The sequence below is a fragment of the Phasianus colchicus genome, chromosome 9 (assembly GCF_987193195.1).
Source record: "Phasianus colchicus chromosome 9, bPhaCol1.hap1.1, whole genome shotgun sequence".
Taxonomy (NCBI): domain Eukaryota; kingdom Metazoa; phylum Chordata; class Aves; order Galliformes; family Phasianidae; genus Phasianus; species Phasianus colchicus.
The window spans coordinates 26,670,608-26,689,813 of NC_143444.1; the positions used below are offsets into that span (position 1 = coordinate 26,670,608).

At 39.1% G+C, this 19,206-nt stretch overlaps 1 protein-coding gene across 7 annotated transcripts in view; it reads right to left on the reverse strand.

Moving 5' to 3' along the window:
* EPS15 (epidermal growth factor receptor pathway substrate 15) overlaps positions 1–18,597 on the reverse strand; it is a 43,537-nt gene extending 24,940 nt beyond the window's left edge. For 3 of the 7 annotated variants that reach the window (XM_031602284.2, XM_090146654.1, XM_031602301.2), the window contains exons 1-12: positions 18,409–18,592; positions 12,412–12,453; positions 10,590–10,679; positions 10,196–10,243; positions 9,102–9,197; positions 8,680–8,745; positions 8,093–8,218; positions 7,578–7,637; positions 7,094–7,294; positions 5,450–5,595; positions 4,390–4,549; positions 804–889 (exon numbers count right to left, since the gene is read on the reverse strand). In XM_031602284.2, coding sequence (XP_031458144.2) covers positions 804–889; positions 4,390–4,549; positions 5,450–5,595; positions 7,094–7,294; positions 7,578–7,637; positions 8,093–8,218; positions 8,680–8,745; positions 9,102–9,197; positions 10,196–10,243; positions 10,590–10,679; positions 12,412–12,453; positions 18,409–18,435 — 1,148 coding nt within the window. In that variant the 5' untranslated portion in view covers positions 18,436–18,592. Of the gene's footprint in view, positions 1–803; positions 890–4,389; positions 4,550–5,449; positions 5,596–7,093; positions 7,295–7,577; positions 7,638–8,092; positions 8,219–8,679; positions 8,746–9,101; positions 9,198–10,195; positions 10,244–10,589; positions 10,680–12,411; positions 12,454–18,408 lie in introns of all 7 variants that reach the window. The other 4 variants (XM_031602293.2, XM_090146652.1, XM_090146653.1 and 1 more) reach the window with 3 other exon arrangements.
* Between the last annotated feature and the right edge of the window lie 609 nt (positions 18,598–19,206).

Here is a 19,206-nt window from a genome sequence, read left to right on the forward strand (position 1 = left end):
TTTCTCATCATGGCAGAACTCCTTAACTGACTGTTTTTGACAGAATGAACATACAGTATGTTTACAATAGTAGCAGAAGTCACTAAAGAAGAATATCTGCTATGTCTTGAGAGTATGACAAAGATTATACAGTATGTATGAACCTGATTTTCTCAGTGACTTGAAATCATCTTAGCCTAGAAATAATTAGCCTAGAAATAATTTTTGGAAACCAAGCATCTGTCTAGCTCTAATTTAAATAATTCTTACAGAGGAAAAGTGAATTTCACCAAACAGAAGGCAAGTATGTCTATCTTTACCACCATAAAAATTCTAGCTGATTTATGTAAGTCCTTACGTAAACTGCCACCTTCTGACTCCCTTCCCTATATCCTTCTGAGCCATCTTGTCTCAGTTCCCAGCCTACACTAGGAAGGATTTGCTCTACACATCAAAGGCATCTTACACTAATTTGTGCCCTGGCTCCCACAACCTTTGTACAATCTCCTGTATTCTCATCTGACAATAAAGATGAACAAAAGAGAGTATTTGGACCCTAGGATGCGAGGAGATGCAGCTCTCTGAAATATGTGCAGAAGTGACCCTGGACAGAATTTTCAAGTCTTGCTGTTACTAAACGCAGTCTTCTGAGTCAACAAAGAATAGAAGAGTTAAACATCATTAGAATAAATTTATCAATTTGCTTACCATTGGTAACAGACTACATTACCTTCTGATTTCCTCTTATGCATTGTTTTTTTGGTTTATTTTTAAGGAAAAAAAAAGCAAGAAGTAAAACAACCAAACATTCCTTCTTCACCTACCTCTGCAGGTCTACTATTTCATTGTTCAATGTATCAAGCTCTTTAATTGCAGAAAAATCTGCTACAGAATTCAGTCCTTGAACATTCTGAAAGAAAGAAAAAGTTTATGCAGTCTGACATCTACCTTCACTTTAGAAGTGAAACACAAACGTAACAACTGTTTGTAGCATTACTTTTCAATTTTTATTGTTAAAAAAAAAAAAAAAAGCAAAAAAACCAGCCCAGCTGCTATATTGACAGAATATACCATATGAATCTGGTAATACAGAACAAGTTTATCTCCTGTAAATTCTTGAAGGCATGCCTTCCACAAAAGCACACCTAATCATACAGTAGGAGTCTAGTTCTAAAATTAAATTTATTTTCTGGTTAATGTTTAGCTGGTTTCCTATCTCTCATTTAAAACTGGTTTGGTTTATTTACTGCTGATATATGTATTTCTTCACCTTGGTGAACCCCCTGATGCAAAGTAAAAACGCTTTGTTTGCAATGCTTTAAGCTGTATCTAGCTGGGTTAACACAAATCCCAGAGTACTGACTGAAACTCTGATAATACATAATTACAGGTAATTAATGCCCGTGAGTTCTTCCTTAACAACTTCCTAATGAGAAAACTACTATAACTCAAATTATGCATATGTTTATGAATTTACATAAATGACTAGGGAACAAGTTTTAAACACACAAATTAACAAATGTTTTATTATGCCTGAATAGAACACACACACATTTAGGAAGCCATACACATAGTAACTACATTCTAGAACACATATATTCCTTCAAGCTTTAAATAAAGTTATCTGGGACAAAAAACAGAAGTTCAGAGGGCAACATAACATTCAGCTGGTGATATCTCAAAAATAGCACAAATTCAAGTCTTTAAATTCTGCAGAAAAAGATTTATCTTTCTCTGAAGGTAAATCAAGATGCTACTAACTACTTATTTATTCATGTGTATAACTGGGGAAAAAAGTAAGAAATCTTTAGTCAACCAAAGACCTAACCAGGAAATCTGAGCAGAGCGGCAGAGATTATTCAGCACAATTACAGATTATTCATATATATTTTCATTGGAACAAATGACACAAATTGAGAATAAAAAACCATACAGTTATTCTTAAGCTGGTTTCTCAAACTGGCCAAATAGTTACGAAGTTCAATCCTATTCTCAAGAATTACACTGGAGTTTTACCGAGTTGCTCACAGTGTTCTAATGAGGAAATCCTTCCTTCTCCTAGAAAGAAGGAAGGAAAGTATGGTGGCACGAGCCACAAGTACAAATTCTTTCTGGACTTTGTTTTCTAATGGTAACTCTAGCATCAAATTTGAACAAAAATGTAGTACCATCATATTTTCAGTTCTTCAGGAGAACTCTAGGGAGGGACACAGTCCAGAAATGCCATTTTTAGCTTTATTGTACAAGTTCAGAAGAGACAGAAGTTGGAATTATTTGCTGCCACTTAACACACAACAGCACACATGCAAGCAACACCTCAACCTTTTATACTGAAAATATTAATAAAAGTTAATTTCAGTCACAATTCCATAAAGGAACTTGAATGAAAGTGTAAGTTTTACAGCCAGTCATGCAAGAGCTGGTTTTGTAACTACAAACAGCTTTAGGTAAAGGAACATAGCAACAAATACTAAACTACTACTGCTCTTTCCCATTTATGAGATCTGCATTCAAACCTCAGAATAGAAATAAGTAGTTATACTATTGTGGTAATGAAATTCTGCAAGGACACCAAACATTAGAAAACAGCAATATACATGCATGTGATTTCCAAATACCTACCAAGAAGGACTGCAAGTTAACTTTCTGTACTTCAGAAATACAATGGATTACCATTATGGTTACTGATATTTTTGCTACTACCCTTATACTGGTAAACCAGGAGAGGAAGCCTACCTGTTTTTATTAATTAAGCCACATCACTTCAAGAAATACAGAAAAAGGCCTATTTCTGCCCACCACTCTTACTTATCTTTCTGTTCAGTTCTTGAGCAATGAAGTTCTTCCATATCCACTAAGAAGACAGCATCTTTTTTGGAAAATCTCAAAATGAGCTAAGCCTTTAGCTCATCTAGTAAAATGAGTTCTGGGTAAGGATTTAGACAGCTAACTAAAAGATCTCTCTTAACTTCTTTTATAATATTCTTACTCTTATCTTTTATGTTAGCAATGCAAAATCACTGCAAAATTCAACTGATGTCTTTAAGAGTTCTGTGAAGACAACGTACACAGAATAGCAGTAAACAATGTTGATTTCATCTAAAGTGTCCTGACCACTACATTTTCTGAAACATAATTAGTAATAACATGGATATCAGTCCTAATGGATACTGTCATCTGTTAGACTGGGTTACAACTGCCACCACTTCCCCAACAATTTGAACAGGATAACACAAAGCACTTTCTTTTGTGAACTTAAGCAGTACACATAGCCAACATGTAACAGCCAGAGGTCTATCCCAGAAACCATTTTCTGCACAAGAGTGGATCACGTACACTGTGTTAGTTCAGATTTGCAAAGCACCTTGAGATTCTTCCAGATGAACAACACTGGAAACCAGTAATAATTTGAGATTGCAACAAGTTGTGATGCTTCAGAAAAGTGCTGCACTATTTCAGTGGTTACTTAAGAGTCTTAGAAGGATGCTCATTATCAAACCAACAGACAGTAAATATTAGAAAAGCAAAGATTCTCTAACCTTGAGAAAGCAGAGTTAACAAACTGACAGAATAATAAGGATGAAAAGCAGAGTGGTGCAGAATGGAAAAAACAGTCCAAACTAGAAAAGAGACATAGAAAGGAAAGCAAACATACAAAAAAGATTAGTAGGGTTGCAAATAAAGCAATTACTTTTTAAAAATAGAATGTAAAAAAGAAATAAGATTCCAGTTACAGAAACTCAAAAGTAGTGCCAAATTTTGAGTTTCTAGTTTTTCAGTTGCTGATTTTTCATTCTGTTCAAGAAAGTATAGAATCAGGTCAATGCTTTGCACAACCAAGAAAAGGTAACCAACATAAGACTCTACGATGCGTAAAACAAGTAAGAATTTGCCATGACTTCTGCCATTTTGATAAACATAACTTGAACTGTTGAGGTTTAGTCTACTGCTGGATTAAGACAGATGGCAATTAACAGGCTATCAAGACATTTAAACTATCTGTGAAGAATAAAATGGTGGACATTTACTTTTTGAACTTTAAATACATAAACTATTTAGTTCACATTATTCTGAGAGTTACTGAAAAAAAGAAAATGTAGAAGATAATCGAAAAGCACACTAGGACAAAAACATAGAACTTGTGAACTAAGATTTCTTTAGACAGGAAAAAGATTATTCTTTTAAAATAGAAAATAATGCTTTCTCAACATAAGATCTCTCTGCTTGGTTGGCAAGTGTAATAAATGACAGCTTCATTTCAAAACATGAATGGAGCAGTGTTTCATCACTTCTTTGTAATTAATATTCGTTTTCTTCCTGATATTACAATAACCTTAAGGTTTGTCAGTACTTGAAATGTCTCCTATGCAGCCTTTGAAATTTATACCAAGCATGCAAACCCATCCTTACCTTCTGTAATGTGACACTCCTGTCTGAAGGTGGAATCATCTCTGGAGTCAGAGCTTGAGGTGGATCAATGCCCTTTGTTAATTTCTGATTAATTAAGTAGAAAGCCAAAGCAAACTGTTCCTTGGAAAGCTTCCCACAGTCCTTTGTGTCACACAGAGCCCTGCACAGAGATGCACATGAAATAAACCAAATCTTCATTTCCACAAGTATAACTCTACATGTAATACTTTATTTCACTTAGAACTGTGAAAACAGATACTGTATCTCTCTTCTATTAAAAAAAAAAAATCAAAACACAATAAACCATGGTAATAAATACAGAAACATACACAACCACTTCCTCCTCCTGTGCAAAGTTCCAATGCTCTGTTAGAATAATTACTAATCTGGTATAAGGCAGAACTAGGCATACAAATTGCAACATCTGAATATCTGCAGCTGAATTTACCTGCTAAACTGAAGAACATTCCATAGGCAACACCAGTTTATATCATTTTCCTAGATTTCCTAAATTATATTAACCATACTTTGAAAAAAAACAATGTTTTTTCTACCAGAGTGCCATGCACTAGCTTACAGTGGAGAAAAATTTAGAAAAAATACCACCACACAGTAGGTGTCACTACAGGCTATAATATACAGGCTATAATGAAAGACAAACGATTCACAGAATTAGATGAGCCCTGGGTCTCGAATGCTAAGAATTTCATACAGATAATTCTCAAATGGACAGTATCAGTGTTCAAATACACAGCAACATTATGGTGCTTTATATGGAGGCATTTAGCTAAATGCTGTATTTGTTTGTAGCCATTTCTTCAGTCTCTTTATTTCCTCTAGCTAGGAAATAGCTCATGGCATTAACCAATTTTCCCCCTATTTCTATCCAAAAGTAGAAGCAAATTAAGTTACCACTGCTAATACAGAGGTCTTGCTATTGTATATGAAAATAGCTCTCATTTTCTATAAATGTCAATATAGCACTTTTCATGAAAAGAGCTAGGAAAGATCAAGAACCATACCATTGCCTAAACAGCTGTCATGGGAAGATAATCCCTACCAGATATGTGCAAGCAGAGCAGAAGGCAGTCCTGTCTTCAAGAATAGTTCTCTGGCTTCCACACCTGACACAAATCCATCCATGTCCTTGTCAGTTTTCACAAAGATCTCATCATACTTAATTTTGTCTGCAGGTGATACAACCCACTGAAGGGAAGGGAGGGGGAGTGGTAGAGAGGAAAACAAAACCCACAATACCAAGATAAAGACAGTTCTGTTTTTGGTTATATATACTTTCAGAGTTACATAATTCAAGAACTACAGCACATTTTAAATTTATGAATCACTTTTATCATCCAAAATAGACATGCATACGCATCTGCAAGACACTCCAAAAGCAGGAACACTGGTATCAGTGAAGGACCACAGTTGGTTGATACTTCTTTGCCTATGCAATAGAAGTATCCCCTGGGGTGCAGATCTCCTCCTAGCATGGGGTTCTGTGCTCACCACTGTACTCATAGTCTGACTCCATCAACTTCATTCCTCTTTACATAGCTGGAGAACTTTAGCTAGGTCAAGCTCAGAGTTAATAGCTGGGACATTCTAAATTGTAGGTCTGAAGTTCTTACTAGGGTAAAGATAGGAGTTACAGCCACATTTCTTACTTCAGCAATTTTTCCAATACTATACTATTTACTATAAGAAGATGGGGGAAGGATGAGTGAAAATTGCTTCAGCCTCTGCATACATGCATGCTTGTGGATACTAATTTAAGTGTACAGGGACACTTAACATACAAATCCCAAATGGTACTGTATAAAAAAAAAACATACACCAAGACACACATCCAGAACACACTGCTTTGTAATACATATACTACCCAGGCTTAAGTCAGTCAAGTAAGCTGACAGACTAAAGTCTTGAAATCAAGAGACCTAAAGTGCCAATTTTCTGTTGATTACTCAAATACAAGTGCCCAAATATCTAAGCAGCATCTTACGCATTAAAGTACTTCAGCTCTCACTTCAGATTCCTTTCTCGACATCTGCTTTCAAATATAACCAGTAAATTATAATGCACTTGAAAAGACATATTCCCAAATTCTGGATTCTAAAATGATCAGAATTCAATAAGATGCTTTTCTGTTGGAGTTAAGTTTCTTAGTAACTACATTCAGAACAAGCCCCAGATTTCACATATTTCAGTGGATGTGCTAGACCTTCTGTCTTCTTTCTTTCCATACCTTGCAGTGATCTATTGTTTTCATTAATGTCTTCTTCAAACTGCTTGCATGCACATGTAAGTACATACACAATCCTATCACAATTTGTCTTAAAAACTGCCCATACTCAAATCAGTATTCAGTCAGAACAAACATTCTGCCTACGTATACTTGGATTAAACTGTTTTCTAAGTGTTCTGATCTTTGGGTTGAGCTAGATGCTTTGAAGCAATTTATTTTAAAAACATCTTCAAAATCTTCACTAAATAATATGCTTTTATCCAACTATTTATATCTGAAGACATCTGAAGAAATTATGTATTATCTTTTCTCTTAATCTGGTCTTCCCATCACCCTCCTCAATTTTATTATCAATAGGGGAAGGAGATAAAATGTTTATCAAGACTCTTCACATGGGCAGACACCAAAGAACAACATTAAGAACAAATATTTTGACCCCAATTTCCTTTAGAATTATACCTGTGTTAATGGTGCTTTGGCAGCTAAAATGCCTACAGGTGGCAAGGACTGATGAGAATCTTTGGAAGATGCTGAAGAAGGAATTAACGGCATTGCTCCTGGAACACTAATAGGTTTTCTCTTGGATAGTGGCACCAAAGCTGCAGGCAAGGACATTGGCACTGGTTCTTTCTCCAACGCGCAGTACACCAAGAACATGGCCTGAACACAAAGAAACAAGCATGTGAATGAGGAGAGAAGGAGAAAGAATTAAGAAATAACTTTGTAGCATGTTTTCACAATATTTCATTTAGCCCAGAGGGAAAGTTACTGTTGTGTAATAATATATTCAATAAATTGATGCTAATTTAGTAATAAAATTTGATTAAAGTCTTTGAATAAAGGCAAGAAATGAAACTGCACAGTCAGAATCTAACACACAATTCACCCATTTTGAGCTTCTGTCATTCAATTTTCAAAATTCTGAGGTATATAGGATACTTACAACTGCAAATTCATCACGATCCAACATTCCATCTCGGTCAATATCACTCAATTCCCACACCTACCAATAAAAAGAAGAATATAGGGATATTTGCCTAAACTGTAGTGTTTGCCTTTTTATATCATTACCAAACAAATGTGAGAACAGTCTCCTCACACTACATCTAAAGTCCTACTAATCTAACAGCAGATTTCAGTAAATGATACACATTCATACAGACCATGCAAAAGAAGAGTCTGAAATTGGAGTGCTAATTGAACCCTGTCCAAAACAAAGTGTTAAAGCATACACAACACCGATACGTTATAATTAGAGGTAATCTATCAAAATATCAATGAAAAACTTTACAGTTTAACAATTACACATATGGTCACTCCATATGACAATATTTAGTAATTAGGCTTATTACTATAAACAGAGGATTGGAGAAACAGATAAAGATGAGTGAAGCATAGTTATTATCTGTGAATTAACAATTAATTGAAAAAAAAATAATAATAGGAAGCTATTCTTACTCGTCCTAAGATATCCACCGGCAGTTTTGAGTTGAGGAGTACAGGTTTCACTTTATCTCCTGACAGTAGTCCATTAACAGGATTTAGGCTGTCAAAAATAGCATCATACTTGGCCTTGTCTTCTGGCTGCAGAAACAGAAGAGAAATATTACTTATGGAAACAGTCACACTTGCACTCTACAAAGCACTTTCAAAAATATTGACTTACTTCTGTCAATGCTACAATGAGAAAAGCATACATGGAAGTTCCTGATACACAGAAATTACATCCCCCCCCCGACACCCTTTTTTTTCCTTTTTAAATGCAGAGACTTGTACAAAATCCATTGAGATTTAGTCCTCATTTATTTTCATGTCTTCAAGTGACTATTCTCAATAAATCAAGTTTCTTCCCAAGATTTCCCAAGCAGTTTCACACCTCCCCCAGACCCATACAAATTAGATCTACAAGCCAAATTACAGATTTAACAGGAATGTCAATTTATCATATTTAATGAACTATAGCTATCAGTACCATATTTTTCTCAATTTGTGCTTCCTTACAAAGCACATCACTTTTCTACGTAGTAGCATGATATTTCATTTACCTTAACAGCCCATGGTATATCACTTGATGCTGTTCCACTGAGCAGCAAAGGACTACTAGTATCAGTCTAATGAAAAAAAAGAGAGAAAAAACTCACTTAAAAAAAAAGTTCTGACCTTTCAAAACCACCCCCTTATTTGAGAAGTCATTGCTTCTCAAAGCATTTTAGTCATGCATACTTTAGTTAGGGAGATAAAGATTTACAGTAAGAAATTTAAAACCTTTCTTCCATTAAGGACAGCACTAATAGAACAAGTGCCATAAATATTCCAATTTTACACAATTTTACTTTTATAACCCCGCTAGCACATGCAGCACCTTATTCCAACTCCACATTCTCTTGTTCTCCCCTCCCTGCAACATGTTTTTCAGAAATATTTAGTATTTAAGAAGTTGATATGTGTATTAAAAATAAAATCTTACAAATCTTGGTGGAGGAACAGGCAAATTGAGACTACTCAGGGAAACATCCAATCCATTCTGCGCACATGCTACAAGTCGTAAAGCTACAAAAAACTCCTACAGGAAAAATCAAATTGTAACAGTTTTATTATATGAAAATATGCAAGAGCAAGAATTAAGAAGTTTTCTAGTACTGTTATAGATACAATGGTCACAAGCAGCTTGGAAGGGTAGGAGTTGCAAAATGACAGAAAGCAGCAGTCAAAAAAAACACTGAATTCTTCCAGCGAGGTAAAACTTGCTATTACTAGCTCCATGCATTTAGTAGCTTCCTTGCTTGTATAACCAGCTCTCTGTACTCAGTTCTTCTATGACAGAGAAATAAGAATCTGAAGCAGCGAGTACAGCTGTTTATCTTGAAGGAACTGAGTTAACCCCAAAGGGGCAGTTGAGAGTGGAAGAGGGAAGAAACGTACAGCATATGAAAGAGATGAACCAAACTGGAAGGCTGATGAAAGATTTGTTTCATAGATGCTACAAGCATCTTTTCCTAATGTGGACTAGAGCAACCAACTCTCTGCAGGCCATTATTTAACTAACTACACTTCAAAGTATCAAACAGCAATATCACATCAGAGCTTGTCAGCAGCTCACGCTACATGCACCACTGATGTACATCTGACTGACACAGACATACTGCTCACAGCTGCAGCTTAAAAAGAACAAGTCCAAACACAATGCACACATGTGAAATCCAGCAAAATTAGATAAACAGGGATTTTGAAGATTTTACAGCATTTTAATTTCTGCATTTTTCCCCTCAAGATTAAGAGGAAAAATTTTCTTAATAGTAAATACAGTACATTAAACCTTAAATTATTCCTCTGTTGTATTGCACACACACAAAGCAGCTCACTTTATGACTTGAAGAGAAACAGATGAGGTAGCTGAAGGGTACTTCATTTATTGTAGCTTACACTGAAATGGGGAGTACATACCAGAAAGAAAATAAATCCTATGAGAAGAATTGCCTTCCTGAACCAGAAACATTAATACTCATCTCATTGCAAGGTTTGCTAGCAGTTAGAGTAACCTCATTCATCATACAATCATACCTGTTTGTTCAAGATTCCTTTGCTATCAGTATCAGCTAAGTCCCAAATCTAAAACATAAAAACAATAGTCAAAGGTATTCCAAAACACTAAGAGGAAGCTGGCAAGTTCTCACTCACTTTAAAACAATGTAATTTTTGGATGGAAGTTCAGTTCTTAACTTTTGTTATAGCAATTATTTGTGGCGACAAATTTAAATGCTGTTTTAATTTCCATCACAAGTTACATATACAGGAAAAGTAAGCACAGGTACTGAAGTTTGAAACTATTAATACCACTACTGAAAACACATTAGGGAAGATCATGTATCCTGCCATACCTTTCCAAGTATTTTAATTTACAGGGGATGCTAACTGAAGCAAGGGACAGGATAATTAAATACTTGTCATTAAATACCTTTCCAAGTACCAAGTCTGTCAATCCAGATTTCTTCAAGAAAACAGCTGCATCAGAAGCTAACACTCTTCCAGTATTAGCAGAATCAACCTGGGGGTAGAAGAAAAAAAGCCAACTCGCATCACAAACCAGCTTTCAAATTGATGGAGACTCACTACAGAAGCTCTCAAAAAGCTAGCAAAGAATGCTCAGGTTAACATAGCCACTGTGAGAATCTCTTTCAGCAAAGGCAGAGTAACACAGTATCAGCTGTGTTTATTTTTAATTTCACAGTACATCTGCGTAAAATGAGTGACTAAATTTATGATACAACTGGAGGAGTACTAAGTATCAGTGCTATTTCAGGTGATGAATTTATTCTTCATTGGTACAGAAAGCTCTTAAGTGCTTCTAGTATGAAAGAAACAAGACATGCTCTACTAATATTATATGACAAAGGGAAACGTCTTTCCAATGTTGCTATTTTGAAAGCTGACATCTCCTTATGTAAAGGAGGAGAAGGAAAAAGTTATCATGTGCATCTGAAAGTGTTTAGACAGTACATTCCAAAGTTACTTCTTAGAACAGATGCTTGCAGAAAAAGCATTTGGCTGAGCAAGTCAGAAGACTCAATTCCGTAGACAACAAATCCACTGACACAACATAACTAACAGTAACATCAGGTTCAAGGAATCCCTGTGGCTGCATCCTGCTGAGACTGCCAGACAATGCTCCAATGTCACTAGGCTGTATAAACCAATGGATGCAAGATGCTAAGTGACTTCAGAAGCTGGATCATACTTGGCCTGTAACTCCCTTTCTTCATCCAACTTTTTGTTTCATACTTCAGTGATTAAGCAACTGCAACCACGAAGAAGAGACAGACAGGTGTGTGGCAAAGATTATCCAAGTCAGTGATCCAGCCATTTGTATGGAGCTAGGAAATCTAATATGGAGAAGAGAGTTCCTTGTCTCTTCTAGTGACCCTCTAATGATAAACATAATATGGTATTCTCTAAAGGATTTGTACTCCTAGTGAGAGAGAGAGCAAGTTTGCTCATCTGACTGAAAGATAGTTTTGTAAGGGTGATACTATTTCTTTCAACTCTCATAAGCCATCCTAACTATGACCAAGGCAAACTTCCTCTTTTTGTTCAGCAATTTCAAAACTGAAATGCCCCTTTTGTGGAGAAAGATCCTTCTTAGGAAGCGAGTGCTCAACTTTTTGAGGCATAAGTTGATAAATGGTTTTGTACACCTTTTTTTTTAAACCTGTTTTTATGAAAACAAACTTTTTTTTTCCCCCTTCTGGATCTAAATACAAAAGACAAGTGATAAATAAAATTCCAAAGTCAAAAGATTTGTATCTATTGAGTGAAGTTGCAAGAACTACACATATGCTTTTGGCATTCAGTTGCCTTTCACTCCTTACAGCACTGGAAAGAACCTTAAGGCACTAAGAGAGATGTGAGTCTTACACAAACCTAACTGGTCTACAAACACAACAAAGTCAATTTCACTTATAAATGGAAAACAACCAACCACATCAGCACAGTATTTGGCAGGGGTTTACTCCAGTCCAACTGCTAACAGTCTTCTTATTGTAAATTGATGTATGTTTTGTTGAATTTGCTAGCAAACTGTCATATATAAATCTTACACCTTCTTTTGTACTGATACAGCTCAGACAAGTGTTAGTTACTAGAGAAATATATTGTAAGTCAGCAGTTTTTTTTTTTTGAACTTCAAACATTTACACTCCGCTGGCCATGCTGAAGTCTACAACAAAAGAATATTCTTTTATGTAAAAGAAAGTTTATTTTCTCAGCAAGAACATACGTACCTGTCGATAGAACTTCTCATACACAGGATTTGCACTTGACAACTAAAAGAAAAAAAAAGGGGAAAAAAAAGATAATCAATTAACCATAAAATCTGCATTTCAGCTCCCTTCTCCCTGGATGACTAGAGCTAGGAAACACTTTTTGCTGGTCTTCATAAAGCATTATGCACTTATACAAGTCTATTTATTTTGCTAAATGATGAGGACTATTATATCGTAACTTGTAGAAGACTTGCTCCTTGTTTTGGAGTCACTGACACTAATCACTATCAGGTTACTCTCAGACAGGTCACCAGGATAGGCAGCATGAAACAAATTCGAATGCAAGATCCAATACAAGCCAAGAAACCTGCAATGACACAGTTTAATAAGTGCTCACTAATGAATACAAAGCAAGATAGCTGGATTTCATTATCCACTAAATCATCATTTAGAATTCACTGCCTTAAGCAAGTAGTCTGCAAAGTTTTCAGATACCTGAGTAAGTTGTTGCTGTGAATTTAATTATGAATCCACGATTATTAGAAAAAAAAAAGGGGGGGGGGGGGGAGGAGAATAGATATTTTAACCTGTATCATTGCTAAAGATCACTTCTGCCTTACTGTCACTACCACCTACCACACATTTAGAGCTCACCTAACCTCAAGCAAGCAAGGATTAAACAGCATCTAAACCTACAATTATTGCACTCTGACTTTGCTTTGGTACGTGGAAACTTCTTGTTTCAGCCACTACCTAAGTAGCCACTTACATAGCCCTTAGAATTGCCTGACAAAATACATTCACATTTTGCCAGACCTGACTACCACAGCACCAACACAACACTTTCCAGCACGCCCAAAAGGATACTATACTTTCTCAATTAATCTTCAAGTGCTGCACTTATCAATTCACCTACAATTTTAATAGCATTTTAGAGGGGCTGTTCCCCAAAACATTCAAATATTTTACTAAGTTCATTAATTCATCGTAACGTACCTGTATAGACAAAATCCCACTAAAGCTAGGAGCAAAATAGTGGAACAAAGTTGAGCAGTGTGTGCTCTAGAAGTAAAAGCCCACATCATCCCTCTTGCCCAATATCACTCTTTGTTCAGCCAAATGTTTCATTATTACAGCCAAACCTATCATTGTCACTGCTGGACAGGAAATATCATGTTGGAGTCCTGCAAGGAAAACACTGAGTGAAAAACAATCTTTTCATTCAGCACTTGGAGCACAAGCCAGTCATTCTTATTTGTTTCAGCAGTGTTTGCAATGTCCACTTTAACATCAGTATCATTGCAACAATTGGAATTTCCTGTGACACCAAATAGAATAATAGTAATAAAAAAATTCCTGACTATTTTTACTAGTAACTGACTTCTCCTGCAAAGTACACCTCACATTAAAAGGTATTAATATTGTCAGGAACATTCTCTATTTGCAAGAAGAAAAACACTGCTCTGCTTCCAAAGGTGTTGCTGTAGAATTTACCTGTGAGCACTCTTTTTATGGGATTTGTAATATGCAATTGTAGAGAAAAACCTCAACTTGTTCACCATGCAAAAAGGAAAGAGGGAGAAAAGGTCAGATTCCACTGCATGCAAAAATGAAAATACATTATTATGTTTGCATTTAAAAGTTTATCACTTCACAAGAGTAACGTCTGTTCTAGTAATTATCACCTTTGTTACAAAACCTTTGAACTTTAGGATACTAACCCAGGAAATAAAAAAACCCACCTTCAGGGACACCAGTCTTTTTCATTTCCTAGTGGCACTCAAGCCTTTACACCCATGTTTCCACCCCTCTGTCACGTTTCTACTTAGCTTTAACATCCACAACCTTCCTTTGCTCACAGCAGTGAAAAAGCCCTGATTGGGGGGCTATCTGCAGAGAAAAAAAAAACAACACAAAAACAAACCATCCCTCCAAAACAAATGAGATAGAACAATTCATCTTCTATCTTGCCTCCTATCTCAATTAAAAACCAAAATTATCATGAGGCCAAGCTTTAGGATTCGTTTTAACAGTTTCCATGTCAAATGACACCATCTGGTAGTAAATATTCTTCATGCAGCCATCCTCTTGCTCTTTCCTGGTCTCAAAATGACTCAGGATAGAAGAGAACCTTTCAGACACAGCAAGAATCTCAGCTCCCCATTTCGGAGAAGTTAAAAAGGGAAGGAAGAATAAAGTACAAGCAGTTCTTCTTCCATATGAGAAGCAGCAGCCTCCTAAAGGTTGAGGAGAGTATGAAATTAGTCCCTAAAAGACAAATTAACACCAATGGACAACTACAACACCTGGAATCCCAACAGCAGAGCATAGTTTGGGCACAGTACTAACAGAGTTACAAGCAAACAACAACAGCAAAACCACACAGCCAAAAAGCAGTCAAGTTTAAGGCAAGCTGTGTTTATTGTGATGTCCCTTCCAAACAATAATAAAACCATCTTTTCTCCCACTGCCTTTCTTTTTTATTCGAAACATATAATGGCAAAGCTTTCTAGCACTCTCTATGCTAAGAACAACTGAACTTCAGCTTGAAGCTGACATGCTTCATTATAGAAAGTACAAATGCTCAAACAATGCATCCATTAAAAGTAGTATCTGGATCTACTCTTTGTTTTTCCCCACTATAAAATTCCTCCATCTAAATATCATTACCACACGGACAGCAGCACTAATAGTCTCACATATACAAAGGGAGCTACACAGTCACTCTGTTCCAGCACATGCAACACAAGACCAAAATGACAATTACTACTGCACATTCTGCATGTTCACACTGTTTACACCCATTCTTTTGGAATTTTGTCCTACTGACGCCTAGATGGCTCTTCCACATTCATCTGACCACACAGCATTATATATTCCAAACAAGAGCAGACATTCTCTACAGACATCTCTTGCTCATACTTTAAGTAGTCCATTGCATTCTGGAATCACACCATTCTTCTCACTCATCTCAGTTATGATGATGTTAAAAGGAGTTACTGAATGAAAGCTTCTTTCAGATTAAAAGGTTTTCCCTCTCTAACAACAACACAGGTGAAATGAAGAAAATATTTGCTGTAAATTATATGCATCTACAGCCATGCACTTGAAGAGTCAGAACTTTCATTCCCCTTAGGCAGCTGAAGCATGCACAGAAACTGCCATCTTCCTTCTGCACAGACATCTGTCACTGCATAATTAAATACTGTTCAATTTTATTCTCAAATCACTCCAGGAAACCTCAACCATCTTCTAATCAGTACTGAACGAAGTCTATAAAACACAAAGAAGCAGCTCCACTGCCTTTCAGCCACTAACATGGTCAATCTCAACCAAAAAATTAAATCCTATCTGCTTTACCAGCTGAAACACACATTCATGCACACACACTAAAATTTCCTGATCTTTCAGAAAGGGCAGAAAGCGGAACAACAGATTTCTCATGTCTATAAAATATGTATATATATTTAAAAATAAAAATCATTTTGTGAATCCTAACAAAAATCTGGAGTTCACCAGATACTCGGAGAGAGAAAGAATTAAGTCACGGGAGAGCTTTGCTTTTTGGCTCTATTATAACATACCTATTACTACAAACCAGTCCTGTGTATTTATACTCCTGTGTATTTATACTCCAATAACTGGATAGGAACCTAGCAGGTATCTAACTCAGCCTCACTGTAATATTCAGTGAGTCTTTTGGACAACACTACATGGAATTCCAGACACCCATGACACAATACAAGGCAAACAAGAAGTTATCTTCCCATTCTCCCTGAATACTTCCATGCAGACCTACCTCGATTCCTCCAAACTTTCAATCACACAGTTTGTCATGCTGAACCACAGCTTTAATTCTCAAAAGCAACAAAGCTTTTTGAATGCCTGTATTACACCAGCCTTCAACATTCAGCATTCAACATACATACCTTCCACACTCCTGATATGCATTTTGTGCTTTTTCTATTTGCTTTTCCCTCTCTAAATTAAACAAGATAAGTAGCCATAGTTGGAAGGTCAAAAATGAAATTGTTCTCCTTGGCGATAGCTTGAGTTCTCCAACAACAGATGACACTGCTAGATACCAACACTTCCTCCTCACTGGTACTGCTATCTTGTTTCCACGTTAAAGATACCTCAGATCATTACCAAAACTGGGGGTAAGAGGAAGAGATTATCATATTCATTTTGTAACACTCTTTAAGTATACTCAATGTTGTTAATTTCATTACAGCCATGCAGGTTTGAAATGTTTTTAGTTATCAAAGTTCCATGTTATTTAGGCAGGGCCTTAATATTCAAATAAAGGATGTTGGCCTTCTCAGACACCACAGGTGCAAAGCCATCTGAAAATACCCCAGCCTGATTTTGGAAACCCCCAACTTCCTAGCTGTGTCAAATCAGTCAAACCCACATGGGAAGGGGGAAAGAAAATCTGAGACAACTGTGTGCTTGAATGCAGGTCAAGCATGACTGCTTCTGATTCTCTGCATGAGGTCTACAGCAGCAAAGGACCAGCCTGCATACTTCTCCTGCTGGTGTAAGTAATTGATCTCACTGCAGGTGGTAACTATACCCTCCCACCCAACCCATACTCATTTTCACTTCCTGATACTACATCTAAACACATTCAGAACAATTATGATTTGTTAGGATTTTTCATAACTGTGGAATGCCAAGAACTAGAGCCTAAATTTAAGAAATTACCTTCAGGTTTGTTTGACTTTCTGAAATTATTCCCATTCGATTCACCCTCCTCTCACTCGCCAAAAAAAGAAACCCTCACATCGATGATCAACAACAACAGAAAGCTTCCTCAATCTAACCACTGATGCAAGTTGCAGTCACAATGGTTTTAAGGATAGCGGCACTTTTTCTGCCTCTGTCAACATTAACACATTTCTATTTAGTTCCTCTTCCACGTGACCAAAGAAGTCAATAAATTCTACAATGACAGGATTACACAGCCTGCAAGCAATCGTGTTTTACTGCTGAACGCTCTACAGCAGACACTCCTTCCCCCTCCCCACATAACGAGCCAGAACAGCCCGTGCCCATACAGCAGCCCACGGAATCAGTTACTGCTGCGTGCAAACTTTTCTCCCTCTGCAGCAAGGGGATGTTTCAAACTTGAGACGACTGATGATTTCCTCAAAAGCCAGCTCCACAGGGGAATAACTGCAAACGGAGCAGCCTTGCTCAGAACTTTGCAATTGCCTCACTTTGGTGAGTCACGCTTATTTAGTAGCTTGTTTGTCGTTGAAACAAACGTGACTATCGATGGTGGGACTGAAGCAACCAACGCAGGCCTGCCAGGTCGGAATGAAAGCGTCCCCGTCCCTGCAGCACGAACCAGCCCCGCCAGCAGTTCATTACCTATCGACCCCTAAGGAACGAGAGCCAGCACGCCAAAGCGTCCCCACGGCTCGCAGGTAGCCGAAAACGAGGTGACACGCCTTGCACAGCGGTACCTCGGTTGCTAAAGCACCGCCGGCACGTCAGAACACGGGGCACGGCCCGCGGCCCCCCCGAGCGCACAGCCGGCCCACCGCCTCGGAGCCCTCCGCGAGCACCGCCGCCCGCCTCGCCATCCGCGGGGCGGCTCGGGGTTTGTTTTCCGTTCGTTTCGTCGGAGCCAGCCGCTCCTTCCCCGAGACAAAAGCCCGGCCGCGCTGACAGCCGCCGCAGCCGTCTGCGGGCCGCTCCCCGGCCGAGGGACGGCGGGGGCGGCGGGCAGAGGCACCTGCAGCCGCGCGGGGCCGCGTTGCGGGGCCGGCGGCGCCCGGCCGGCTCGGGGCTTCCCGCCCGCCCTGCCCGCCCTGCCCTCGCACCGCGCCGCGGCCACCACCTGACAGCGCGGGGCTCGCACAAAGCCGCGGGCCGAGGCGGCGCCGAACCGCCCCGCGGGGCCCGCGCCGCTCGCCTCCAGCCCCGGGCCCCCGCTCCTCCGTCCCGGGAGGCGGCGAGCCTCGGCCCGAGAGAGGCGGGCGGCCCCTTCCCCGCGGCGGGAGGTACCTGTGTCAGGGAGAGGTGGGCGGCCATGCTGCTTCCATCATGCACCGGCCGGGCCGCAGGAAGGACGCGCCGCGACCCAGCACTCGCTGCCCAACTTCGGCAACTTCCCCGGACGGTCCCGGCCAAAACCCGGCACCGGATCCCCGCCCGCCGGCCCGGAGCCGGAGCCTCCGCCCGCAGCGGTAAAGCAAACCCGGGCGGCGGAACGCGGCTGGAGCCGGAGCGCTGGAGGCGGCTGCAGCAAAAACCCGGAGCCCGTGTAATGGGTTGGTACGGATCGGGTCTCGTGCTTGGCTCCCAGTCTGTGCCGTACCGCCCCCGCTGGCCCCAATGCTCCACGCGTTCCGAACCCCCTGGCTCAGCCGTCGCCCAGCTGGGGAAGTCCCCAGCCCAGAGCTGCAGCATCTCTGGGATTTGAGTTGTGACAGTTGGGAAAAGGGCCCAAGAGGAAGCGGTGTGGGTCCGGCACATCCCCGGCAGGGTCAGTCCCAGCCACAGGCACTGTGCCGCAGGGCCCGGCCTCACACAGGAGCTGCCCTTGTACCTGCTCCCTCCCACTCAGCAGCTATTTTGGCCGCTCCCCTGACCGCTTTGCACTACCACAAAGTCATACATCAGGAACCGAGGGGGGAGGAAAAGCATTCTTATTTTTGTACTCGAGCCAAAGATGGACCAGGTATGAGTCTACCATTCAGACCAGAGGAAATTATCAGGAATCGTATCTATTGGAAAGGCTTTGCAGAGTGCATTGTGCCTTCCTCCGTTCTTCATTCCCTAGCACTGAAATCCTTTTCCAGC